The 27,231-nt window shown below is 33.4% G+C and overlaps 3 protein-coding genes across 3 annotated transcripts; all 3 read right to left on the bottom strand.

Annotated features, from left to right (window-relative positions):
• Positions 1 to 5,604: 5,604 nt before the first annotated feature.
• On the bottom strand, positions 5,605 to 7,401 carry LOC148760590 (phenylalanine N-monooxygenase-like). The gene is made up of 2 exons (XM_088802567.1): positions 6,373 to 7,401; positions 5,605 to 6,237 (listed from the first exon to the last, which is right to left on the bottom strand). The coding sequence occupies exons 1-2, from the start codon at positions 7,399 to 7,401 to the stop codon at positions 5,605 to 5,607; spliced, it is 1,662 nt and encodes a 553-aa protein (XP_088658693.1).
• An 8,115-nt stretch (positions 7,402 to 15,516) lies between these two features.
• On the bottom strand, positions 15,517 to 17,313 carry LOC108663677 (phenylalanine N-monooxygenase-like). Its single transcript, XM_018128937.2, has 2 exons — positions 16,285 to 17,313; positions 15,517 to 16,149 (listed from the first exon to the last, which is right to left on the bottom strand). Exons 1-2 carry the CDS (start codon positions 17,311 to 17,313, stop codon positions 15,517 to 15,519), a joined length of 1,662 nt encoding a protein of 553 aa, XP_017984426.2.
• Positions 17,314 to 22,318: 5,005 nt separating this feature from the next.
• On the bottom strand, positions 22,319 to 27,217 carry LOC18587453 (U-box domain-containing protein 62). Its single transcript, XM_007011229.3, has 8 exons — positions 26,522 to 27,217; positions 26,124 to 26,433; positions 25,545 to 25,626; positions 24,230 to 24,287; positions 23,653 to 23,741; positions 23,354 to 23,449; positions 23,182 to 23,252; positions 22,319 to 22,671 (listed from the first exon to the last, which is right to left on the bottom strand). The coding sequence occupies exons 1-8, from the start codon at positions 27,060 to 27,062 to the stop codon at positions 22,548 to 22,550; spliced, it is 1,371 nt and encodes a 456-aa protein (XP_007011291.3). The 5' UTR covers positions 27,063 to 27,217; the 3' UTR covers positions 22,319 to 22,547.
• Positions 27,218 to 27,231: the final 14 nt, after the last annotated feature.

Raw genomic sequence — 27,231 nt, 5'->3', positions numbered from 1 at the left:
GCTTGTGGTTCTATAATTAAGGATCCAAACAACGAAGGATGGATTTTAGTTACTCATCGAATGAGAAGAAAGAAAAATCCTCCCAAGGACAAGCAAGCACCAATAAGATCCAAAATTGTGAAACAGCCATCTAGGAAAATGATGCCAAAGGTAATGCCCAGAAAAATAAGAACGAGCAGACGTGAAAATTTAGTGGTGCAAAGGCCTAAACGACCAAGCACCTTGAATGACTTCATGCCAATCAAATTCAGAAATCAAAATCCAATTCCCACATCATGTTTCAAAATTGATGAAGATGTTGGGAATGAAGAAAAAATTAAGTTTGATTCTAATTTATCTTATGGTGTAGAAATTACATTTTTTTATGAAAACTTATCGTTAGGGTATACCCCTCACAATCGAGCTCTTTTTGTTCAAGGATACAGTCGTGAACAAAAGATCAATCGAATCCAAATAGATGATGGATCTACTGTCAACTTACTCCCACTAAAAACAATGAAAGAGCTTGGGATGCCTCTCGACAAATTATCGAAGAGTCGCTTGATGATCCAAAGTTTCAATCTTGAAGGGCAAAGAGTTGTAAGAAAAGTTAAACTTCAACTTTTCATTGATGATATGGAATCTAATCCATTGTTTCATGTAATTGATACTAACACAACATACAACATGTTATTAAGGCGACCTTAGATACGTCAAAATGATGTATTATCATCAACACATCACCAATGCTTCAAATATTGTAGAAATGGTCAAGTGAAGGCAGTCATAACGGATGCTAAACCATTTACTACAGTAGAAGCCCATTTGGCTAATGCTAAGTTCTATTTGAAAAGTACTTTTATGAAAAAGGTATAACCCAAAGGCGATTAGGGAAATGATGAAGAAAAATCATCAAAGGAAAAGGGAAAGAAACCATCTTCATCTATAAAGGAAAATGGTGGTCTTATCAAAGGCTTAAAAAAATTGACTTTCCCACTTACTAGCCTAGAAGAGTCAAAACTCGTTAAGTCTCCATTGAAGGGATTTGTAAGGCCAACAAAAGGACCATTGGTTGAACATGATGATCTTCTCTTTCAAAGAGTTAATGGTTTTGACCTTAATGCTTATAAGCTCCTAATAAGGGCTGGCCATAAGTAAGAATACATTTCAAAGTTGGTACACGAGCTTAGTGAACCAACCAAAAAAACTCCACAAGATCCGTCCAAGAATCATAGAGTTTGGCAGAAAAAGATAAATGTTGTCAAAGCTACAAATCAAGGTTTGGATTTACACCCCTAAAGTTGAAGATACACAAAAAAGCTTCAAGCTATACAATGACTAAAGAAATCGATAACAAGGAAGGAACCTCAGCGGAGTCATCTAGACTTTCAGTTTCAATCGCTTGGGCACAGCCACAACTCGAACTTCAGTTTTTGATTGATTAAGCATGTCTTCAAATCGAGGTTCTATGTTTAATCATATCAAGGAAGATTCTACAAAAAGGACCTCAAGAAATTCTATAAGTCCAGGGCTAAAACGAAAACTTTCACAAAAGAGGAATAAAAAGAGCCTCATGATACATGAACTAAAGGATTTCCATAGAATCATCCCTTCACAAATGAAAAGAAAAAGTGAATGGATTGTAACAAATGATGAAACATTCAAGGCTAGAAAGTGCACTGTGGTTGTAACTAAACAAGCCTCATCTTTAGAAGAAGAGGAGCAAGAAAAAATGGAGATATTCACATTTAATCACGTGTCTATAGTAGAAAGTGATGAAAAATCTGAAGAAAAAGATATCCAAGAGACTCCCCCATCATTGGAGGAGGGAAATTGACCTACAATTGATGAATTAAAAGAAGTTCACATAGGCACTACCGAAGAACCTCATCTAATCTTCATAAGTGCTAATTTAACTTCTAAAGAAGAAAAATCTTATCTTGATCTTTTGACAAGATATCGAGACGTCTTTGCAGGGACTTACAAAGAAATGCCAGGATTGGACCTTAAAGTTGTTGTGCATCATCTAGTAGTAAAGAAAGGTGTTCGACCCATTAAACAAGCTCAACGACATCTTCACCCTAACTTGATTCCTTCACCCCAGAAGAAGAAGTATTACCTTACGCATTTACTTTCAACGAAAATTGTTTCAATAGTATGGCAGAATACCAAGCCTTGATCATAGGTTTGGAGATGGCTGTAGACATGCAAATCACCAAATTTAAAGTGTTTGGAGATTCTAAACTGGTAATTACATAATAATTTATTTATTTTTAAAGATTAACATCATAGAAAATAAATTCTATATAACAGAAAAGAGAAGAACATGATAAGTAGAAAATAGAATCTACATATGACATAATAATAAAAGAAAGAAAAAGAATATGATCGATGGTTCCTAGAAATTTGAGAAAGAAAATCTATAGAGATTTATAACATATGAGTAAATAGAATAAAAATAAATAAATAAATATAAATTAAAAGAAAAAATCAAAAAACTTTAAAAATGAGTCAAGTATATAAAATTATTTTATTATTCTTTATTTGTATTAATTATTAAATAAAAAATTATTGTGGGGGGCAATTAAGAAAATTTATAAAAAAATTAAAAAAATTATATAGTATGTAAAAAAATTTTTAAATTTTGCATCCCATAAGGAGGCTCCGCCCCTAGTGTAGGGCGAGGAAAAAAAAGGAAGTCTAGTGTGGGAGGAAATCCTTGGTGGTAGAGTATGTTTCGGTGGTAGTAGTATCACAAGTTACCAACAAGGAGGATATTTTTTCTATAATATGGTAAGAAAAGCAATGGCTAGTGGGAGCGAGAGATGAAGGTTTACGTTGTTGGGTTCATAAAACTTACGAAGTGTATGATTTTTATTTGTTTCTAATTCTGATAGTATTTCTGTTATGATTTTGTATGTAATATTAGGTTGCTGTCAAGTTATTAACTACAGGGGATATGGAATCTGTTTGATGTTATGATCTTCTTTAAATAAGGGAAACTCTGTGGGTGATTAACTCTTTTGTACCATTCTAGGTAATTGGAATGTGTGAGCTCTATTAACTCTTATTTAATGAAATCATATATTGTTTGAGCAAAATTGAAAAGTCTTAAATGATAAATAATGTTAGAACTTTAATAATTTATTATTAAATCAAAAGGAATTCATTTTTCTTGAAATTTGTCTCAATAGTTTTAGTCTCTATTTTCTCGAAAGGAAACAACTATAAAAAAATCATACCGACCACCAAGTAATTAGTCTTATATGGCATTTAATGGTGGAACTTTGACATCAACACACACACATACATATACATATATACATACATACATCCATACATATATACATATGTATGGCATAAATCTAATAAAAAATAATAGAAAAACTATTACAAAAAAATCATATATAACGGGTATTAAGTCTTAGCAATCAAGGTTAGAACTTTGAAAACTTATTTTTATATTAAAAGGAATTTCTTTTTCTCAAAATTTGTCTCAATAGTAGGTCACTTATTCCAATCCCCATTTTCTCAAAAGGAAACAGTGACAAAAAAATGTTACAAAGTAGTTAATTAGTTTTGTATTTCAATTAATGGAAGAACTCTCTTAACTTATTGTAATACTAAAAAGAATTCCATTTTCTCAGAATTTGTCTTAATAGTAGGTATTTTATTTGTCTCCAATTTCTCAGAAGGAAACAATTACAAAAAATCATCCATACCGAGTAATTAGTCTTATATGACAATTAATTGTAGAACTTTGATAACTTACTGTTATAGTAAAAGGAATTTCATTTTCTCGGAATTTGTCTCAATCATAGGTCATTAATTTAAGTTCTCATTGTCTCGGAAGGAAATAGTTACAAAAAATCAAGCAGACGACTAGGGAATAAGTCTTTTTTGGCAATTTATCGTATCACTTTCATATTCAAAACTTGTATCTCAATAGTAGGTCATTTATTCAAGTCCCCATTTCTTCGGAAAAAAAATTGTAGAAAATCACACAGACCAAATAATTAGTCTTATATAAGATTTTTTTTCAAGGCAATTCAAATGATTACTCCACACTCATTGTCCCTTTACATCTTGTCTTTTTTTTCCATTCTTTGAAATTGACTACTCTTGGGTTTCCTTTGCTCTTCTTACTCTTGAGAGTAGGATCGGCTTTGTCCTCCTCTTCGCTCATCAGAAGTTTGTTCCTCGGTTTGATCGTTGGCTCCTTCCATTTGGGGTATTCTTCCCATCATCATTGGTTGTCTTCTCCTCCAATAGGTATCTCTGTCACCAGCTTGGGTTAAATTGACTCTTAGTTTTTGGCTGATAATCCTAACTTCGTTCATCGTCAAGCAGGCCCTCCTGCACTCGAACATTTAGCTCATCTGTTACTATATGATCCCTTACCTAAAGAGTAGGATTCGAATCCCCTTCCCCCAATTAAAAAAAAAAAAAAAAACAAACCCTCCTAGCATCAACTCGATTATTAAACCTAACAAAGCTAGTGAACTTTCTCTAGTATATTGTTCCCTAAGATTGAAAATGTTTTTTTTTATTATTTTCTTGAAATAGAGAATTGCTAAAACCGCTTTAATACACTTCTTTTATTTTCTCATTATTACATTAAAGAAATTTTATTTTCTCGAAATTTGTCTCAATAGTAAGTCTTTTATTAAAATTCTCCTTATTTCTAAGGAAATAACTATAAAAAATTATAAAGACCAAGTTATTAGTTTTATATGACAATTAATGGTAAAACTTTGATAACTTATTTTTATATTAAAAGAAACACCCTTTTTTTCCAATATTTGTTTCAATAGAAGATCATTTATTTAATTGTCTATTTCTTCGAAATAAAACTATTACAAAAAATCATAGAGATTGGATCATTAATCTTATGTGCAAACTATTGAAATTTTTTTCTTTCCTATACCACTAATAGGAGGTTTGAATTTGCGATGTAAGAGAGAGTTTCTCACCTACCTATGATCCAAATCCATTCCTAATGAATTTTTATTTGTATTATATCATATTTTATATGAAAATCTATCGTGGAAGATGATCAAATTATCTTATGATAATATTTTTTATATATATTTTAAACATTTAACCCATCTTTTACATCAAATTTATTATTTTAATTATATATATATATATATATATTTCTAATTTGAATAATGATAAAATAACTATGTTTGTTTAAAGTCAAAACTCAAACTTACCAGACTATCAACAACCCAAGAAAACAAAAACAAAACAAGAGTCATTCTGCAAATCAAATAAAACCCATCCTTAAATCCCATGAATCTCTCCCCTTAAATCAAATTTCCATCCTCAAACCCAATAACCTAAAACTACATACTATTCAATATAAATTAATTACAGTACAAATTTATTTGAATTATCAAAAATAAAAAATAAAATCATTAGTAAAAAATGAAAGGGCATTTTCCAAATACTTCAGCAGCAAGTAATGGAATTCAAAAGTCACAAAGCACACATTGAGAAATTGAAATCAACATTCATAAAAAGAGCATCATAACAAGAAATATTCAAATTAATTATAGGTTTATTCATTTTCTAAAAAAGCAATGACAACTTTATTCATAATTGAAGCTTTTCCATGACTGATTAATTAGCTGGATAAAGATGAGCAGGCAATCGAGGTTGACCAAGTGCATGCAAAGGTTTGGCCATGAAGAGATCATCTTTTGCCTCAGAGAGATCGATGTTTGCCTCATTCGGCGGAACCCTCCAATTGAAACCTTGGAGAAGCCTTGCCAACAGCATCACGGTCATTGCAGTCCCAAGAGCCACGCCCATGCACCCGCGCCTCCCCGTGCTGAAAGAAATGAACCTCAGGTCTGTCTCCGTCAGACCAACGCACATGGAACCATCCTTCAAATGGCGCTCAGGGTTGAACTTCAGTGGGTCATCCCAAACCTTGGGGTTCCGGCCTAGGCCGTAACGACTGAGCAAGACGTGACTACCTTTGGGGATGAAGTAGCCAGCCACAGTGGCGTCGGCGGTTGAGACATGCGGTAGGTTAAAGGGTGCAATGGGGTGAAGACGAAAGCCTTCCCTTGCACAAGCTTTGACGTAGTTGAGTTTGGGAATGTCAGCTTCTTGAACCAGCCTCTCTTTTCCTACCACAGCATCTATTTCCTCGACAGCTTTCAGGAGAATTTCAGGCTGGTTGATCATTTCCGCCATTGCCCATTCCACAGCATTTGAAGGATTGTCTACGGTTGCAAGCATTAACTCCTACATAAACAAAATAACATTCATAGAATTATACCAAACGCAAATTTGATGATAAATAACTAATCAAATTAATTTTTGTTATAACTAGACCAAAAACACATGGCGAAAAAGCCACGTATGGTTAGATTATCTCACCGCGCATTGGGCTTTAATCTCTTCGATTGAAAGAGCCCGCTTCCCATTCGAATCCTTGGCTAAAATGAAGGCATCAAGGAGGTCTTCAGACTCCGTCCTCTTGCCTTCCCTCCACTCTTGGACCCTCTCGTCAATCAAGGGATCCTGGTAGTCATTCACAATTTTCATGGCCTTCCTTACAGTCTTCTCATGGCCCTCCAAATCAAATGATCTCAACCAGGGTATATAGTCTGATAAGATGAAAGAGTAAAGGTGCTTGAGCACTGTGAAGAGTGATTCCACATGCTCTTCTTCTTCATATCCAGGCCCTCCATCTTTTCTACCTTCCCCAAAGTATCTTCGGTTGAATATCATCTTCCTGATGACATTCCCGCTGTATTGCCTCATTGCAAGTCTTAGATTAACGACTGCTGAGGCAGTGGAATTATCACCGCCATTGCTCTTGCATTGGTTGTAGATGAACCTAACAAGGTTATCAGCTTCTTCGGTTCTGTTCTCAAGTAAAGAGTGAAGTTTGGATGCGCTGACAATCTCACAGGTTACAACCCTTCTCATTTTCTTCCATTGATCTCCCCACGGAACCACAGCTATTGTCAAGAACCTTCGGCTGGAGTACTCGGTTGCCATCGTAACAGTCCTTGATGCAAAAACTGAATCATTTTTCTTCAAGAACTCCCGAGCAATGGCAGGCGAAGTGACAGCGACGACATGAGTGCTTGCAAGGCGGACACAAAGAATATCGGTGTGGAGTTCTTTCATAAGGCCATGAATCCACCGAAAGGCTGGCCTCTTTCTCCATATCTCCGGAAGGTTTCCAATGATTGGCCAGGGGGTTGGGCCTGGAGGGAGAGGTGCTTGGTCGCTCTTTCTCTTGCTGGCTTTGCCCTTTGCTTTGACAACAGAAAGGGATATAATGAGAAGCACGAAGAGAAACGTTGAATGAAAAGAAACAAGTCTAGATGTAGCAAAATCAAGCAAGCCCCATGACAACAATGAAAAGGTAACATTTTCTGAGGAAGTATTTTCCATGGCTGAGAGCAAGGCTTCCTTCGGGTTTAAAGAAAGTTGATAGTATCTGGGGAAAGAATAGCTCTAACTGGGTGACAATGGAAGATTTTTCTCAACTTCTCCTTAGAATGTGATGTCTGGAATGAATAGAAAGCGAGGGGAACCAGGTTTATATAATCGAAAACGTCTCTTGTCCTTAATTTCTCTTTTAGGTAATCAATCATGTATAACTTTTTAGACATTAGATACTTTGAATTTGGAGTAGTATGACAAACTTTCCAACATAAGTATTTACCATTTCAAGATTTTCTTCATAAGAAGAATTGTTTCTTGCATATTTCGCATCTGTCAAAGTGGATTTTATGGGATCCTGGATTGATGAAAACAGATGCAAAATTTTCCTTAAGTATCCATTTTCACATCTCTACACACACTTAAAGTGGGTCAATTATTTATGTTTCATTTTCTTCAAAAAAAAACTATTATAAAAAAAATCACATATAAATATAATTGACATAAATCTAATAAAAAAGGAATAAAAAATCACGCAGGTTGAATTATAATTATGCACTAATGGTAATTCACGATAAAACTTTAATAATTTATTGTTTTTTTTCTCAGCAATAACTTATTGTTATACTAAAAGGAATCTCTTTTTCTTGAAATTTGTCTTAATATTAGGTCATTTGTCTAAGTTTCATTTTCTTCTTAAAAAAACTAGCACAAAAAATCATATATACCAATTATTTAGTCTTTGTAATAAATGTTAAAAATTTAATAACTTGTTGTTTTAATAAAACGAATTCGTTTTTGTCGAAATTGTCTCAATAGTAGTTCATTTATTCAAGTTCCCGTTTTCTTGAAAGAAAACGGTTAGAGAAAATCATACAGACCGGTTTATTAGTTTTGCATTGCAATCAATGGTAAAACTGTCAAACTTACTATAGTTCAAGAAAGAATTCCTTTTTCTTGAAATTCGTTTTAATAGGTCACTTATTCAAGTCCTCACATTTTAGAAAGGAAACAGTTGCAGAAAATCGTATATACCAAGTAATTAGTCTTATATGACAATGAATTGTAGAACTTTGATAACTTATTGTTATATTAAAAGAAACAGGAACTAGGTTTATATAATCAAAAAGGTCTCTTTTCATTAATTGCTCTTCTAGGTAATCAATCTTGTATACCTTATTTAGGCACTAGATACTCTGAATTTGGAGTAGTAGGACAAACTTTTCAACATAAGTATTTACCTTTTTAGGATTTTCATCATAAGGAGAATTGTTTCTTACATAATTAGCATCTATCAAAGTGGATTTTATGGGATCCTGCATTGATGAAAACAGATGCAGAATTTTTCTTAAGTATCCACTTTTGCATTACAATGAGCAAACAATGTAGACATATACAACTCAAGTCAAAGCAACTTACATTGGATGCACCAAATGTCAGTGTAATGACTAGATTCACAATACATTTGCACAAAATTAGAAAAAAATTGACATCTCTACACACACACACACTTAATAGTAGGTCAATTATTTATGTTTCATTTCTTCAAAAAAAAAAACTATTACAAAAAATTATATATTTATGTAAGGTACTTATTGACATCTCTACATGCACGTATCTATATATACATACACATATATATAATTGACCTAAATGTAATAAAAAAGGAATAAAAAATCATGTAGGCTGAATTATAATTAGTCATTAATGGTAATTGACAATAAAACTTTAATAATTTATTGTGTTTTTTCTCAAAGATAACTCATAGTTATACTGAAAGGAATCTCTTTTTATTGAAATTTGTCTTAATAGTAGGTCATTTGTCTAAGTTTCATTTTCTTCTGAAAAATACTATTACAAAAAGTCATATATACCAATTATTTAGTCTTTGTAATAAATGTTAGAACTTTAATAACTTATTGTTTTATTAAAACAAATTCTTTTTGCTTGAAATTTGTCTCAATAGTAGATCATTTACTCAAGTCCCTGTTTTCTTGGAAGGAAACAGTTACAAAAAATTCTACAAACCGGTTTTTTAGTTTTGTATTGCAATTAATGGTAAAAACTCTCAAACTTTTTGTAATATTAAAAAGAATTCTTTTTTTTCTCAAAATTCGTCTTACCAATATGTCACTTATTCAAGTCATCACTTTTTCGGGAGGAAACAGTTATAGAAAATCATATAGACTAGGTAATTAGTCTTATATGACAATGAATTGTAGAGCTTTGATAACTTATTGTTTATTAAAAGGAATTCCTTTGTCTAAAAATTTGTCTCACTCGGAAGTTGTTTATTCAAGTTTCAATTGTCTTAGAAAAATAGTTACAAAAAATCATGCAGACGAATAAAGATTAGTCTTATATGGCAATTAACCATATTGCATTGATATTCGAAATTTTTATCAACAATGGGTCATTTATTCAAGTCTCCATTTCTTCGGGAAAAAAAATAGTTGCAGAAAATTATATCTACCTAGCAATTAGTCGTATATAATATTAATAGAACTTTGACAATTCATTGTTGTATTGAAAGAAATTCCATTTTCTCAAAATTTGTCTCAGTAGCAGGTCATTTATTTAAGTCCTTAGTTTTAAAAAAAAAACAATTATAGGAAATCATTAGACCAAGTAATTAGTATTAGATTAAGAGAGATGAAACCACTTGAAAAGAAGAAGGAAAAAGAGGATCAAAGACTAAACCAAAAGTTTTTCTGAGTGATGTTTTAACTAAAATAATAATAATTTTTAAAAAAAATTTCTCAATTTAGGAATTGCCGAGAGAGTACTTAGATCAAATTCAACATGACTTGCTTAGAAGATTGTTGAGTACCATCATTAGTAGAATTATTTTGTTGTTGCCCAAAACTTGAGTTTGTGAGAAAATTTTTTGTATTTTAATATATTTTTTCATTACTTTTTTATCCAAAAATCTGTTAAAAATTACTACTCATTTCTCATTAGCAAATTATCAAGTTCAATAACAAACAATTTGAAAATTTTCTATTCATTGATCAGAAGCATCCATAAACCACATAAAATTAAATACAAAAATCAAATAATCAAACAATATATCTATAAAATAAATAAAAAAACTTATAATTTTAAAATATTATTTGACATGTAATACTATTTTTTATTAGCTAGATTCTGTTTAGGTCCCAAACTATCAAATTAAACAAAACATATTTAAAAATGAAGTATTTTTTAAAAACTTAATTTGAATTGAAAATTACTTACAATTAAAGCCTAGATGAGTTATTTTGAGAAGTAAAAAATGCAACCAAAGACCAAGAAGAAGAAGCGACACTACAAGATTTAAAAGTAAGATTTGAATTTTTAGACAAGTAGAGTAATTTGGGTTTAGCTAAATATGCAAATAAGCCCCCGAACTATACCAAGAAAGTCAATTTAACCCTTATCTTTTTATTGCATTCAAATAAACACCTAAACTTTTATTTTGAATCAAATAATCCCTTCACACTAATCATTGACTAACTTCCGTTAGTCAACAGCATAATCAGCAATTTTTTTTGCCACGTCATCTTTCATGTGGCATGTTGACATATCATCTTGATATGTGTGGAGCAAGATAAAATTCGAATCCTTCGACTGTATAATGTTGGCTCCGAACGTTGAAGAGACATCCAATCCTCAAGATAATGGGGGCAAAGCTTGTGGTTCTACAATTAAGGATCCAAACAACAAAGGATGGATTTTAGTTACTCATCGAATGAGAAGAAAGAAAAATCCTCCCAAGGACAAGCAAGCACCAATAAGATCCAAAATTGTGAAACAGCCATCTAGGAAAATGATGCCAAAGGTAATGCCCAGAAAAATAAGAACGAGCAGACGTGAAAATTTGGTGAAGCAAAGGCCTAAACGACCAAGCACCTTGAATGACTTCATGCCAATCAAATTCAGAAATCAAAATCCAATTCCCACATCATGTTTCAAAATTGATGAAGATGTTGGGAATGAAGAAAAAATTAAGTTTGATTATAATTTATCTTATGGTGTAGAAATTACATTTTTTAATGAAACCTTATCGTTAGGGTATACCCCTCACAATCGAGCTCTTTTTGTTCAAGGATACAGTCGTGAACAAAAGATCAATCGAATCCAAATAGATGATGGATCTACTGTCAACTTACTCCCACTAAAAACAATGAAAGAGCTTGGGATGCCTCTCGACGAATTATCGAAGAGTCGCTTGATGATCCAAAGTTTCAATCTTAAAGGGCAAAGAGTTGTAGGAAAAGTTAAACTTCAACTTTTCATTGATGATATGGAATCTAATCCATTGTTTCATGTAATTGATACTAACACAACATACAACATGTTATTAAGGCGACCTTAGATACGTCAAAATGATGTATTATCATCAACACATCATCAATGCTTCAAATATTGTAGAAATGGTCAAGTGAAGGCAGTCATAACGGATGCTAAACCATTTACTACAGTAGAAGCCCATTTGGCTAATGCTAAGTTCTATTTGAAAAGTACTTTTATGAAAATGGTATAACCCAAAGGTGATCAGGGAAATGATGAAGAAAAATCATCAAAGGAAAAGGGAAAGAAACCATCTTCATCTATAAAGGAAAATGGTGGTCTTATCAAAGGCTTAAAAAAATTGACTTTCCCACTTACTAGCCTAGAAGAGTCAAAACTCATTAAGTCTCCATTGAAGGAATTTGTAAGGCCAACAAAAGGACCATTGGTTGAACATGATGATCTTCTCTTTCAAAGAGTTAATGGTTTCGACCTTAATGCTTATAAGCTCCTAATAAGGGCTGGCCATAAGTAAGAATAAATTTCAAAGTTGGTACACGAGCTTAGTGAACCAACCAAAAAAACTCCACAAGATCCGTCCAAGAATCATAGAGTTTGGCAAAAAAAGATAAATGTTGTCAAAGCTACAAATCAAGGTTTGGATTTACACCCCTAAAGTTGAAGATTCACAAAAAAGCTTCAAGATATACAATGACTAAAGAAATCGATAACAAGGAAGGAACCTCAGCGGAGTCATCTACACTTTCAATTTTCAATCGCTTGGGCACAGCCACAACTCGAACTTCACTTTTTGATTGATTAAGCATGTCTTCAAATCGAGGTTCTATGTTTAATCATATCAAGGAAGATTCTACAAAAAGGACCTCAAGAAATTCTATCAGTCCAGGGCTAAAACGAAAACTTTCACAAAAGAGGAATAAAAAAAGCCTCATGATACATGAACTAAAGGATTTCCATAGAATCATCCCTTCACGAATGAAAAGAAAAAGTGAATGGATTGTAACAAATGATGAAACATTCAAGGCTAGAAAGTGCACTGTGGTTGTGACTAAACAAGCCTCATCTTTAGAAGAAGAAAAGCAAGAAAAAATGGAGATCTTCACATTTAATCACGTGTCTATAGTAGAAAGTGATGAAAAATCTGAAGAAAAAGATATCCAAGAGACTCCCCCATCATTGGAGGAGGGAAATCGACCTACAATTGATGAATTAAAAGAAGTTCACATAGGCACTACCGAAGAACCTCATCTAATCTTCATAAGTGCTAATTTAACTTCTAAAGTAGAAAAATCTTATCTTGATCTTTTGACAAGATATCGAGACGTCTTTGCAGGGACTTACAAAGAAATGCTAGGATTGGACCTTAAAGTTGTTGTGCATCATCTAGTAGTAAAGAAAGGTGTTCGACCCATTAAGCAAGCTCAACGACATCTTCACCCTAACTTGACTCCTTCACCCCAGAAGGAGAAGTATTACCTTACGCATTTACTTTCAACGAAAATTGTTTCAATAATATGGCAGAATACCAAGCCTTGATCATAGGTTTGGAGATTGCTGTAGACATGCAAATCACCAAATTTAAAGTGTTTGGAGATTCTAAACTGGTAATTACATAATAATTTATTTATTTTTAAAGATTAACATCATAGAAAATAAATTCTATATAACAGAAAAAAGAAGAACATGATAAGTAGAAAATAGAATCTACATATGACATAATAATAAAAAAAAGAAAAAGAATATGATCGATGGTTCCTAGAAATTTGAGAAAGAAAATCTATAGAGATTTAGAACATATGAGTAAATAGAATAAAAATAAATAAATAAATATAAATTAAAAGAAAAAATCAAAAAACTTTAAAAATGAGTCAAGTATATAAAATTATTTTATTATTCTTTATTTGTATTAATTATTAAATAAAAAATTATTGTGGGGGGCAATTAAGAAAATTTATAAAAAAAATTAAAAAAATTATATAGCATGTAAAAATTTTTTTAAATTTTGCATCCCATAAGGAGGCTCCGCCCCTGGTGTAGGGCGAGGAAAAAAAAGGGAGTCTAGTGTGGGAGGAAATCCTTGGTGGTAGAGTATGTTTCGGTGGTAGTAGTATCACAGGTTACCAACAAGGAGGATATTTTTTCTATAATATGGTAAGAGAAGCAATGGCTAGTGGGAGCGAGAGATGAAGGTTTACGTTGTTGGGTTAATAAAACTTACGAAGTGTATGATTTTTATTTGTTTCTAATTCTGATAGTATTTCTATTATGATTTTGTATGTAATATTAGGTTGCTGTCAAGTTATTAACTACAGGGGATATGGAATCTGTTGGATGTTGTGATCCTCTTTAACTGAGGGAAACTCTGTGGGTGATTAACTCTTTGGTACCATTCCAGGTAGTTGGAATGTGTGAGCTGAATTAACTCTTATTGAATCAAATCATATATTGGTTGAGCAAAATAAAAAAGCCTTAGATGATAACTAATGTTAGAACTTTAACAATTTATTGTTAAATCAAAAGGAATTCATTTTTCTTGAAATTTGTCTCAATAGTTTTAGTCTCTATTTTCTCGAAAGGAAACAACTATAAAAAAATCATACCGACCACCAAGTAATTAGTCTTATATGGCATTTAATGGTGGAACTTTGACATCAACACACACACATACATATACATATATACATACATACATCCATACATATATACATATGTATGGCATAAATCTAATAAAAAATAATAGAAAAACTATTACAAAAAAATCATATATAACGGGTATTAAGTCTTAGCAATCAAGGTTAGAACTTTGAAAACTTATTTTTATATTAAAAGGAATTTCTTTTTCTCAAAATTTGTCTCAATAGTAGGTCACTTATTCCAATCCCCATTTTCTCAAAAGGAAACAGTGACAAAAAAATGTTACAAAGTAGTTAATTAGTTTTATATGACAATTAATGGTAAAACTTTGATAACTTATTTTTATATTAAAAGAAACACCCTTTTTTTTCAAAATTTGTTTCAATAGAAGATCATTTATTTAATTGTCTATTTCTTCGAAATAAAACTATTACAAAAAATCATAGAGATTGGATCATTAATCTTATGTGCAAACTATTGAAATTTTTTTCTTTCATATACCACTAATAGGAGGTTTGAATTTGCGATGTAAGAGAGAGTTTCTAACCTTCATATGATCCAAATCCATGCCTAATGAATTTTTATTTGTATTATATCATATTTTATATGAAAATCTGTCGTGGAGGATGATCAAATTATCTTATGATAATATTTTTTATATATATTTTAAACATTTAACCCATCTTTTACATCAAATTTATTATTTTAATTATATATATATATATATATTTCTAATTTGAATAATGATAAAATAACTATGTTTGTTTAAAGTCAAAACTCAAAATTACCAGACTATCAACAACCCAAGAAAACAAAAACAAAACAAGAGTCATTCTGCAAATCAAATAAAACCCATCCTTAAATCCCATGAATCTCTCCCCTTAAATCAAATTTCCATCCTCAGACCCAATAACCTAAAACTACATACCATTCAATATAAATTAATTACAGTACAAATTGATTTGAATTATCAAAAATAAAAAATAAAATCATTAGTAAAAAATGAAAGGGCATTTTCCAAATACTTCAGCAGCAAGTAATGGAATTCAAAAGTCACAAAGCACACATTGAGAAATTGAAATCAACATTCATAAAAAGAGCATCATAACAAGAAATATTCAAATTAATTATAGGTTTATTCATTTTCTAAAAAAGCAATGACAACTTTATTCATGATTGAAGCTTTTCCATGACTGATTAATTAGCTGGATAAAGATGAGCAGGCAATCGAAGTTGACCAAGTGCATGCAAAGGTTTGGCCATGAAGAGATAATCTTTTGCCTCAGAGAGATCGATGTTTGCCTCATTCGGCGGAACCCTCCAATTGAAACCTTGGAGAAGCCTTGCCAACAGCATCACGGTCATTGCAGTCCCAAGAGCCACGCCCATGCACCCGCGCCTTCCCGTGCTGAAAGAAATGAACCTCAGGTCTGTCTCCGTCAGACCAACGCACATGGAACCATCCTTCAAATGGCGCTCAGGGTTGAACTTCAGTGGGTCATCCCAAACCTTGGGGTTCCGGCCTAGGCCGTAACGACTGAGCAAGACGTGACTACCTTTGGGGATGAAGTAGCCAGCGACAGTGGCGTCGGCTGTTGAGACATGCGGTAGGTTAAAGGGTGCAATGGGGTGAAGACGAAAGCCTTCCCTTGCACAAGCTTTGACGTAGTTGAGTTTGGGAATGTCAGCTTCCTGAACCAGCCTCTCTTTTCCTACCACAGCATCTATTTCCTCGACAGCTTTCAGGAGAATTTCAGGCTGGTTGATCATTTCCGCCATTGCCCATTCCACAGCATTTGAAGGATTGTCTACGGTTGCAAGCATTAACTCCTACATAAACAAAATAATATTCATAGAATTATACCAAACGCAAATTTGATGATAAATAACTAATCAAATTAATTTTTGTTATAACTAGACCAAAAACACATGGCGAAAAAGGCACGTATGGTTAGATTATCTCACCGTGCATTGGGCTTTAATCTCTTCGATTGAAAGAACCGGCTTCCCATTCGAATCCTTGGCTAAAATGAAGGCATCAAGGAGGTCTTCAGACTCCGTCCTCTTGCCTTCCCTCCACTCTTGGACCCTCTCGTCAATCAAGGGATCCTGGTACTCATTCACAATTTTCATGGCCTTCCTTACAGTCTTCTCATGGCCCTCCAAATCAAATGATCTCAACCAGGGTATATAGTCTGATAAGATGAAAGAGTAAAGGTGCTTGAGCACTGTGAAGAGTGATTCCACATGCTCTTCTTCTTCATATCCAGGCCCTCCATCTTTTCTACCTTCCCCAAAGTATCTTCGGTTTAATATCATCTTCCTGATGACATTCCCGCTGTATTGCCTCATTGCAAGTCTTAGATTAACGACTGCTGAGGCAGTGGAATTATCACCGCCATTGCTCTTGCATTGGTTGTGGATGAACCTAACAAGGTTATCAGCTTCTTCGGTTCTGTTCTCAAGTAAAGAGTGAAGTTTGGATGCGCTGACAATCTCACAGGTTACAACCCTTCTCATTTTCTTCCATTGATCTCCCCACGGAACCACAGCTATTGTCAAGAACCTTCGGCTGGAGTACTCAGTTGCCATCGTAACAGGCCTTGATGCAAAAACTGAATCATTTTTCTTCAAGAACTCCCGAGCAATGGCAGGCGAAGTGACAGCGACGACATGAGTGCTTGCAAGGCGGACACAAAGAATATCGGTGTGGAGTTCTTTCATAAGGCCATGAATCCACCGAAAGGCTGGCCTCTTTCTCCATATCTCCCGAAGGTTTCCAATGATTGGCCAGGGGGTTGGGCCTGGAGGGAGAGGTGCTTGGTCGCTCTTTCTCTTGCTGGCTTTGCCCTTTGCTTTGACAACAGAAAGGGATATAATGAGAAGCACGAAGAGAAACGTTGATTGAAAAGAAACAAGTCTAGATGTAGCAAAATCAAGCAAGCCCCATGACAACAATGAAAAGGTAACATTTTCTGAGGAAGTATTTTCCATGGCTGAGAGCAAGGCTTCCTTCGGGTTTAAAGAAAGCTGATAGTATCTGGGGAAAGAATAGCTCTAACTGGGTGACAATGGTAGATTTTTCTCAACTTCTCCTTAGAATGTGATGTCTGGAATGAATAGAAAGCGAGGGGAACCAGGTTTATATAATCGAAAACGTCTCTTGTCCTTAATTTCTCTTTTAGGTAATCAATCATGTATAACTTTTTAGACATTAGATACTTTGAATTTGGAGTAGTATGACAAACTTTCCAACATAAGTATTTACCATTTCAAGATTTTCTTCATAAGAAGAATTGTCTGTCAAAGTGGATTTTATGGGATCTTGGATTGATGAAAACAGATGTAAAATTTTCCTTAAGTATCCATTTTCACATCTCTACACACACACACTTAATAGTGGGTCAATTATTTATGTTTCATTTTCTTCAAAATAAAGTTATTACAAAAAAAACCACATATATATATAATTGACATAAATCTAATAAAAAAAGAATAAAAAATCACGCAGGTTGAATTATAATTAGGCACTAATGGTAATTCACGATAAAACTTTAATAATTTATTGTTTTTTTTCTCAGCAATAACTTATTGTTATACTAAAAGGAATCTCTTTTTCTTGAAATTTGTCTTAATATTAGGTCATTTGTCTAAGTTTCATTTTCTTCTTAAAAAAACTAGCACAAAAAATCATATATACCAATTATTTAGTCTTTGTAATAAATGTTAGAAATTTAATAACTTGTTGTTTTAATAAAACGAATTCGTTTTTGTCGAAATTGTCTCAATAGTAGTTCATTTATTCAAGTTCCCGTTTTCTTGAAAGAAAACGGTTACAGAAAATCATACAGACCGGTTTATTAGTTTTGCATTGCAATCAATGGTAAAACTGTCAAACTTACTATAGTTCAAGAAAGAATTCCTTTTTCTCGAAATTCGTTTTAATAGGTCACTTATTCAAGTCCTCACATTTTAGAAAGGAAACAGTTGCAGAAAATCGTATATACCAAGTAATTAGTCTTATATGACAATGAATTGTAGAACTTTGATAACTTATTGTTATATTAAAAGAAACAGGAACTAGGTTTATATAATCAAAAAGGTCTCTTTTCATTAATTGCTCTTCTAGGTAATCAATCTTGTATACCTTATTTAGGCACTAGATACTCTGAATTTGGAGTAGTAGGACAAACTTTTCAACATAAGTATTTACCTTTTTAGGATTTTCATCATAAGGAGAATTGTTTCTTACATAATTAGCATCTATCAAAGTGGATTTTATGGGATCCTGCATTGATGAAAACAGATGCAGAATTTTTCTTAAGTATCCATTTTTGCATTACAATGAGCAAACAATGTAGACATATACAACTCAAGTCAAAGCAACTTACATTGGATGCACCAAATGTCAGTGTAATGACTAGATTCACAATACATTTGTACAAAATTAGAAAAGAATTGACATCTCTACATATATATAATTGACCTAAATCTAATAAAAAAGGAACAAAAAATCATGTAGGCTGAATTATAATTAGTCATTAATGGTAATTGACAATAAAAGTTTAATAATTTATTGTGTTTTTTCTCAAGGATAACTCATTGTTATACTGAAAGGAATCTCTTTTTATTGAAATTTGTCTTAATAGTAGGTCATTTGTCTAAGTTTCATTTTCTTCTGAAAAATACTATTACAAAAAGTCATATATACCAATTATTTAGTCTTTGTAATAAATGTTAGAACTTTAATAACTTATTGTTTTATTAAAACGAATTCTTTTTGCTTGAAATTTGTCTCAATAGTAGATCATTTACTCAAGTCCCTGTTTTCTTGGAAGGAAACAGTTACGAAAAATTCTACAAACCGGTTTTTTAGTTTTGTATTGCAATTAATGGTAAAAACTCTCAAACTTATTGTAATATTAAAAAGAATTCCTTTTTTCTCAAAATTCGTCTTACCAATATGTCACTTATTCAAGTCATCACTTTTTCGGGAGGAAACAGTTATAGAAAATCATATAGACTAGGTAATTAGTCTTATATGACAATGAATTGTAGAGCTTTGATAACTTATTGTTATATTAAAAGGAATTCCTTTGTCTAAAAATTTGTCTCACTCGGAAGTTGTTTATTCAAGTTTCAATTGTCTTAGAAAAATAGTTACAAAAAATCATGCAGACGAATAAAGATTAGTCTTATATGGCAATTAACCATATTGCATTGATATTCGAAATTTTTATCAACAATGGGTCATTTATTCAAGTCTCCATTTCTTCGGGAAAAAAAATAGTTGCAGAAAATTATATCTACCTAGCAATTAGTCTTATATAATATTAATAGAACTTTGACAATTCATTGTTGTATTGAAAGAAATTCCATTTTCTCGAAATTTGTCTCAGTAGCAAGTCATTTACTTAAGTCCTTAGTTTTTCAAAAAAAAAACAATTATAGGAAATCATTAGACCAAGTAATTAGTATTAGATTAAGAGAGATGAAACCACTTGAAAAGAAGAAGGAAAAAGAGGATCAGAGACGAACTCAAGAATTTTTCTGAGTGATGTTATAACTAAAATAATAATAATTTTTAAAAAAAATTTCCTCAATCTAGGAATTGCCGAGAGAGTACTTAGATCAAATTCAACATGACTTGCTTAGAAGATTGTTGAGTACCATCATTAGTAGAATTATTTTGTTGTTGCCCAAAACTTGAGTTTTGTGAGACAATTTTTTGTATTTTAAAATATTTTTTCATTACTTATTTATCCAAAAATCTGTTAAAAATTACTACTCATTTCTCATTAGCAAATTATCAAGTTCAATAACAAACAATTTGAAAAATTTCTATTCATTGATCATAAGCATCCACAAACCACATAAAATTAAATACAAAAATCAAATAATCAAACAATATATCTATAAAATAAATAAAAAAACTCATATTTTTAAAATATTATTTGACATGTAATACTATTTTTTATTAACTAGATTCTGTTTAGGTCCCAAACTATCAAATTAAACAAAACATATTTAAAAACGAAGTATTTTTTAAAAACTTAATTTGAATTGAAAATTACTTACAATTAAAGCCTAGATGAGTTATTTTGAAAAGTAAAAAATGCAACCAAAGACCAAGAAGAAGAAGCAACACTACAGGTTTTAAAAGTAAGATTTGAATTTTTGGACAAGTAGAGTAATTTGGGTTTAGCTAAATATGCAGATAAGCCCTCGAACTATACCAAGAAAGTCAATTTAACCCTTATCTTTTTATTGCATTCAAATAAACACCTAAACTTTTATTTTGAATCAAATAATCCCCTCACACTAATCATTGACTAACTTCCGTTAGTCAATAGCATTGTTGACATATCATCTTGATGACGTCAATGCCTTGTGGTAAATAGCAAGACATCAAAATTTGTTGACTAGAAATTGGGTTTTTTTCTTTTTGTCTATCCAAATATCCAAATATTATTGATTAAGGATTTGAAACCAAAAATTAAAAAAAAAAACTAATTGTTTTAAACTGATTACCATCGTTTCTTAAATTATTACTATCTTCTTAATTTAACTTATGTTTTGCAGTCAAATTTATTATTCTAAATATATATATGTATTTCTAATTAAAATAATGATAAAATTATTGTTTTTATTGAAAGTCAAAAAAACCCAATATCAACTGCCCATAAAAGAAAAAAAGTGTCACCCCTTAAATCAAATTAAACCCATCATTATATCCCCTTAATTTCTCCCCTAAAATCAAAATTCTATCCTCAAACCCAATAACATAACACTCTATTGGTCCAATGTAGAAACCCAGATCCATTCATTCTTTCCCCCTTCCCCTTCAACCCAAACCTTTACTCTTTAACCAAATACATTTTTAGCCAATACATAAGCCCAACAACATAGAGCAAAACTCAACCTACCTATTTTAATCCCTTAAATCTCCACAATCAATCTAATAATACCTCAATTATGCCAAAAATTAAAGCCACTTGGCAATCGACTGGAGAGCCAATTTTTCGAAGTGTCCACAATGCTATTGATTTGGGGAGCAGGAATGAAATATGAAGGCATTTTGCAGAAAGAAAATTGACTTGGGTGAAAGCATTCCAAGCAGCTGGCTTACCAGGATTGTTGTGGCTGGTAATGTGTAAATAGATCTTAAAGCAGCTAAAAGTTGTTGCAAATTGATTCATCACCACTGAACTTACATCCTTTAGGACTAATCTATTATCTTGCATTACTCAAATTAATAATTTATATTTTTAATGATCGTACCAATATATATCACGAGACCATTACTCTCTTTTCAAAAAATTAACTTATTAGAATATGCAGCATTCACAGTTATAAGCTTTTCAAAATTTCCCTACCTGCCCAATGTGAAATTAAAACATCTTTATCTACTTTTTCTGAAACACTTGACATGACATTCTCTCTCAATTGATCCAACGACGCTCTCATCACTGTCTTCCTCTAAAATGTTTAACACGACATTCTCTCTCACCCAATGCTAGAGTCGTTGTCAACTACCCTACTTACCTCCCTCTAAAGGTACTTGACATAAAATGGATCCAAGTTAAATCAACTTTGATACCACTTTATCATAAATTCATTACTCTCCTTTCAAAAGAATAACCTTTTGAGCTGTGCAACATCCACATTTATAGATTTCTTAATATTCTCCTACTTATTGGATATAGAATTAAAACATTTTATTTACTTCCTTTAAAATGCTTGGCGTGACACTTAACACTTACCTTACTTTCCCTGTCTTGATGAAGATTCAACTATCCATCACAGCTTTGTTCAAGCTCATATATCCCAAAAACAACCTACATTACATACTCTATTCTGAAACATACAAGCACACAAGGGTGTGAAAGAAAGAGAGAGAATCAACAGTTAGCAGCAAGTTTGACAGAAGAACAATGGCATTGCATTCATATTTGTACACTGGCTATTTGTTAAATACAAAGATATCTGCTCAGATATATGGAACAAAAATGATTACATATATTCAACTCTTGCATGTAACATTAAAGGTTCCTCAAGCTACAATGTGAGACAAGGCTTTTCTATAATTTACAAGGCTCGTACCACAAATCTTGGTTTTCACGAAACACTATAATAATGATACAGAGAAATATTTCAAGTTAGATTAAATATCGAACCGTGGCACACAGGGAACAAAGTATCACTTGACCATCTTATGAACTGCGGGTCTACAACCAGTTTGGTCCCATCTTGCTTGCCATTGGCTTCGAGGATGGATCGTCTGGAACTTTGGCAAGTGACCGATACTGCAACTTAACACTCTCTGCATTGTCCAATGTCTTCACAACGTACCTGCAAATGGATATTGTAATAAGCAAGAAGGATCATTTTATTTGCCTTAACAAGATAATTCGACAGACTGGGGCTGAGATCAAATTGCTAATGTGATTCCCTGTCTGCAGTGCTGTCCATTTTCTTCATATGAACAACCCACGTATATAATACAACCTCAAGTCCCAAAAACAGGATAGCTCCCGTTATGCTCTATCCAAAGCCTACTCCCAACTACTACTGTTATGGAAATCGAGGCCAATGTCACATATGCTCTACTTTGCCAACCAATTGATAATCCCATGCAAATTGATACACTAGTATCCACATAATAGAGTTTTATCTTTGGCAGAGGTATATGCGTTGATCAAAGATTTTGCAACCATTAAGAGAAAGTGAGAGAGACTCCAGCCAAAAAAAGAAAAGAAAAGGGCAATGCAGCATTTTCAAGACATAAATGCAGAATCCTATATTAATAACATGTTTATTTAATCCATTGTTGATGGGAGCAGAAAGATGATAGTGCCTAACCATCCATTCAAGCATTGTGTTGTTACAACAGCCTCACGTCCAACAAAGCGCTGTGGTGTCCTCTTGTTCCCCTGAATCAATTTACCTCAAGTCACGGAATTCAACTATCTAAAACAGGCATTAAAAGAAACCAAAAAAAAAGAAAACATGGGATTTTCACTAGATATAATACCTTTATGATAACCCGATCTGTCACAGCAAATGGAAACTGGACACCTCTACCCCTTGGAGGATCCATCATATTTGAGTCACCATAGTTGCTCTTATCCTACAAGAACAGACAAGTAAAAGGAGGAGTCAGGGATGACAAAACAGAAGGGGCAACAGCAACATCAAGTTGCCAAGTATAAAGCAAGATAATTGAAGTGCATGCAAAACTGGAAACGGTTAACAGAATGCTACAAGCAAATTTTGAAAGATAGTTCTTTAGAAAGCTAACAACACCAAAATGAGGTATGATAAAAGAGAAACCTGGTCAAATCTGTCTCTCCTCCTTTTAGGTGAGCGGTAGAACTGTAACTCTTCTTCCCGACGAAATGCCTGCACCGCAGCTCGGAGAGCTGCGTCATGAACATCAACAAAAATAAATAAATAAGTCCATAGAATAGAAAATTTGTATACATAGCACAGCCCATGGATACTTTGTGCATTATTGAATTGTATAATAGCCCTGCCAATTATAACTTCATAATTTTCACCACGTGTTTGCCCCTTCCTCTGAATTATATCAAATAGCATCCACATCAATGTATGCAATCACTACACATCCAGAAATCCTAGGTTATCTTGACAAACCTTTTCATGTAATACATGTGAGACAGGGATGAAAATAGACGTCCAAGAAAAATAGAAGCTTGCAAAATGGCAACTGGGAAACAGTGTAAGACACACAAAGATGGGATGCCTAACACCAATAGGATACTGGTCTATGCATATCATCATTGCATAGAAATATGTGCAAATTAGAGTAAAAGTTCACAAAAATAACCAAGATTCAAAAATTAAAGGGGACAAAGATTTTCCTTTGAAACAGAAGAATATTACTTACAAAGATTTGGAGCCACCGACTCCTCTGATACTGAATGCGAACAAGTGTAGCAAACTTTCTGACAATGCATTCATGATATCACAATTAATATACAGTTACAACCATTGTTAACATATGGCTGGGCGTAGGCTGACCAAGCAGTTTCAACCCAAAAGCTAGTTAAATAATCCAGAAAAAAAGATAAATGATACGATTAAAAAATTACCATTCAACAGTTATTTAATGAAAATAATATGCTAAGGCACCTCAAAATAAAGTTCATCAAATCAGATATACAAGACCTCACTAAGAATAGTCTAATATAAAAGAGGAGAAAACTTCAGATGCCAACAATCAATCACAAAAACCAAATTGAAAGGTCATTCTTGATATTCTTCAGGCCAATGCATAATACAGCATCTACAGCACCAATATGTTTTTCAGTCCAATGCCATAGAGTGAAACCCAGCAAATAAAAGTTAAACAGAATGATTCACACCATGACTAGCAATTCACCCAAGAGACAATGCTTAAGAATGACTTCTAGGATTGCAGGGAGAAAAAAGATATGGGTACACAGGGAGGTACAATTATTATACTGGTGAAAGGACTATAAGTTCAATTTTTTCTGAAAGATAACAATCACCCTGACAACAAAATCAGACAATAAGCACAAGTTTGGCACAATGATGCACACTTATATACAGGCTCCTCATATTATTTGTTTCAAAATGGTAAAAAGCAGTGTCTCACCAAGTATATAACCACTGTAAAGAGGTAAGCAATCTCAAATTGTACCAATATGCCGAGCCAAATATTTTTCATGCTAGATTGCTTTAGAGCTGATTGTCAGACTGAGATGGCAGACTTACATATTATGGCTTGGCATGGGCGTTCAGCTAAAATGGTGGAACTCAACCAGTAAATAAAGAATACAAAGATTGAAAATTGTACAGATTAATCACACCCATGATTTATAGTGCAGCCAGGAAGCAATACTTCAAACATGGCCTGGACCAAAAGCCATAACTCATCTTATATCAGAGTATCAAATGCACCAATCTTAGCCAAATGCGCTCACGTGGAGGTACAACTAGTTCACAGAATCGGAAAGAATGTAATCAATTTCATTATATAACTAAAGCTATGTGCATCTGTGACAACATAGAACACATATATAAATAGCCAATGTTGGAGTCAAACCCATCATTTGTAATGATTCAAACCATTCCTTGGCCAATCAAAATCATTCTTCAAAGCATACCACAAACTTCATCAAGCACTAAGCATCATACTAAGGACCGAATATGATAAAAAGGTTTCACCAAGAACTCACCAGTCTAAGAACATGCTGTATTCCAGCAGCACCAAAGGAATGTCCACAAGGTAATATCATTGCATCATCCATGAGAGTTCCCCTGAATTTTTCAGAAGGCAGGCAAACAGTAAAAACATAAGTCCAACTATTCTTTTCCCCTTCTTTCTGTAAGTAAAACTATTCCTTGATAAGAAGTGACAAACATCAACAGACCAGTTAAGAGTGCGAGAATGGGATCTAATCTTTTAGCATTAAAAAATTTTTTTAAATGATCTCAGATAAAAGAAAGCATATTTCTCCACAGTCCTACTTGTTCCATAGCCTTGCACATACAACTTGCTGCACAGTAACTTATACAACTACTATCAACTTTCCCGCATCTCAAAATCTCAGTTGAAGCTCACTAGTCAAGGAACTTGAAGAATTCACTACTATATGAACTAGCTCAGCATTACATATTAATACATAAAACCGAATGGTCATTAAACAACTATAATATCACGACCGTACCCTACTGAAAATATCACCAAATTCAACATCAGGGAGTAGAAATCAAACAAAAGCACTGATTTTTCATCAACATTTAAAGATACTTACGTGACAGGATCGGACAAAATGGCCCGCAAGGACTCACCGGACTCACTCGAAAAGGAAACATCTTTCCTCCCACTAAACCCACATCCACTACCACCATTCTCCACCACAATATCCTTCTGCCCACCACCACCACCACCACTACCACCAGACCCTTCTCCACCTTGCAAATACTGTGTGTAATAAATATCCCCATCCGGATCCGCAATCGTCACCGCATTCTGATAATTATTGTTACTGTTACTCTCTCTCACCCCTTGCCCCAGACCACTCCCTCCTTCCTTCACTACCAACTCCCTGCAGCTCTCTCCCACTTTCCAATAATAATTTTTTAAAAAAATCAATAAAATTTCTAAACGTTAAAACTAAATAAAACATAACAGAAATAACAGAAAACTTACCAAAGGAATGCTTTGCTTTTCCATTTCCCATTTTTTCGGGATTTGTAGTTCCTGCATTATTTACAGTCTCATTTCCACTATTAATTTTATTTTTATGATTATTTATATTAATATCACTACTGTTATTATTATTAGCAGTTTCGTCGCCATCTCCTCCTTCATCGTCATCGACATCATCATCCTCGTCTTCCTCGTCGTCGACATCGTCTCCGTCGGATTCGTCGTCGCCGCTGTGTGTGGAACCACCTCCGGCGCTGCTCCCCCAATTTCGATGGTGATGCGTGGGCGGGTCTCGGCGGTCTGCGGAAGCGGCGGCAGCAGCGGCGGCGGCCGCGTAGATGTTGGAGGAGCGAAAATCAGGAGGTTGAGAAGGAGGGAAGGAGAACATCTTGTCGTCGATGAAGCCGGTGAGTTCTCGGGTTTTAGGGCCCGGTCGGGTGGTGGTGGTGGCGGTGGAGGTGGGTCCGCAATTGAAGGCCCGTAACGGGTCGTCTTGGAAGACGTTGAGTCCGTTCTGGAGGGAGATTTCCTCGGATGACATGGCTGGTTAAGGGTAATTTTGCATCTTTTCAGGGGTAAAATTGACAAATTGAGGAATCAAATTTCGGGGATTTACCAAAGAGCACGAGCCGTAGGGTTTTAGATTTTTCCTTCACAGTTCACATTCTTGGGGGAAGGAGAAGAAGGAACGGAATCCGAATCAGAAACCA

Source organism: Theobroma cacao, chromosome 10 (assembly GCF_053813885.1).
Source record: "Theobroma cacao isolate CCN51 chromosome 10, ASM5381388v1, whole genome shotgun sequence".
Lineage (NCBI taxonomy): Eukaryota > Viridiplantae > Streptophyta > Magnoliopsida > Malvales > Malvaceae > Theobroma > Theobroma cacao.
This window is presented reverse-complemented; position numbering and strand designations above follow the sequence as displayed.

Excerpts from the sequence above, each read along its gene's own strand:
- LOC148760590 (XM_088802567.1), bottom strand. The coding sequence starts at position 7,401 with ATGGAAAATACTTCCTCAGAAAATGTTACCTTTTCATTGTTGTCATGG. Across the intron at positions 6,238-6,372 it reads AGATTAAAGCCCAATGCGCG|GAGTTAATGCTTGCAACCGT; the intron begins GTGAGATAATCT and ends TTGTTTATGTAG.
- LOC108663677 (XM_018128937.2), bottom strand. The coding sequence starts at position 17,313 with ATGGAAAATACTTCCTCAGAAAATGTTACCTTTTCATTGTTGTCATGG. Across the intron at positions 16,150-16,284 it reads AGATTAAAGCCCAATGCACG|GAGTTAATGCTTGCAACCGT; the intron begins GTGAGATAATCT and ends TTGTTTATGTAG.
- LOC18587453 (XM_007011229.3), bottom strand. The coding sequence starts at position 27,062 with ATGTCATCCGAGGAAATCTCCCTCCAGAACGGACTCAACGTCTTCCAA. Across the intron at positions 25,627-26,123 it reads ATTTTGTCCGATCCTGTCAC|GGGAACTCTCATGGATGATG; the intron begins GTAAGTATCTTT and ends TGAAAAATTCAG. Across the intron at positions 24,288-25,544 it reads TACAGCATGTTCTTAGACTG|AAAGTTTGCTACACTTGTTC; the intron begins GTGAGTTCTTGG and ends ATGCATTGTCAG.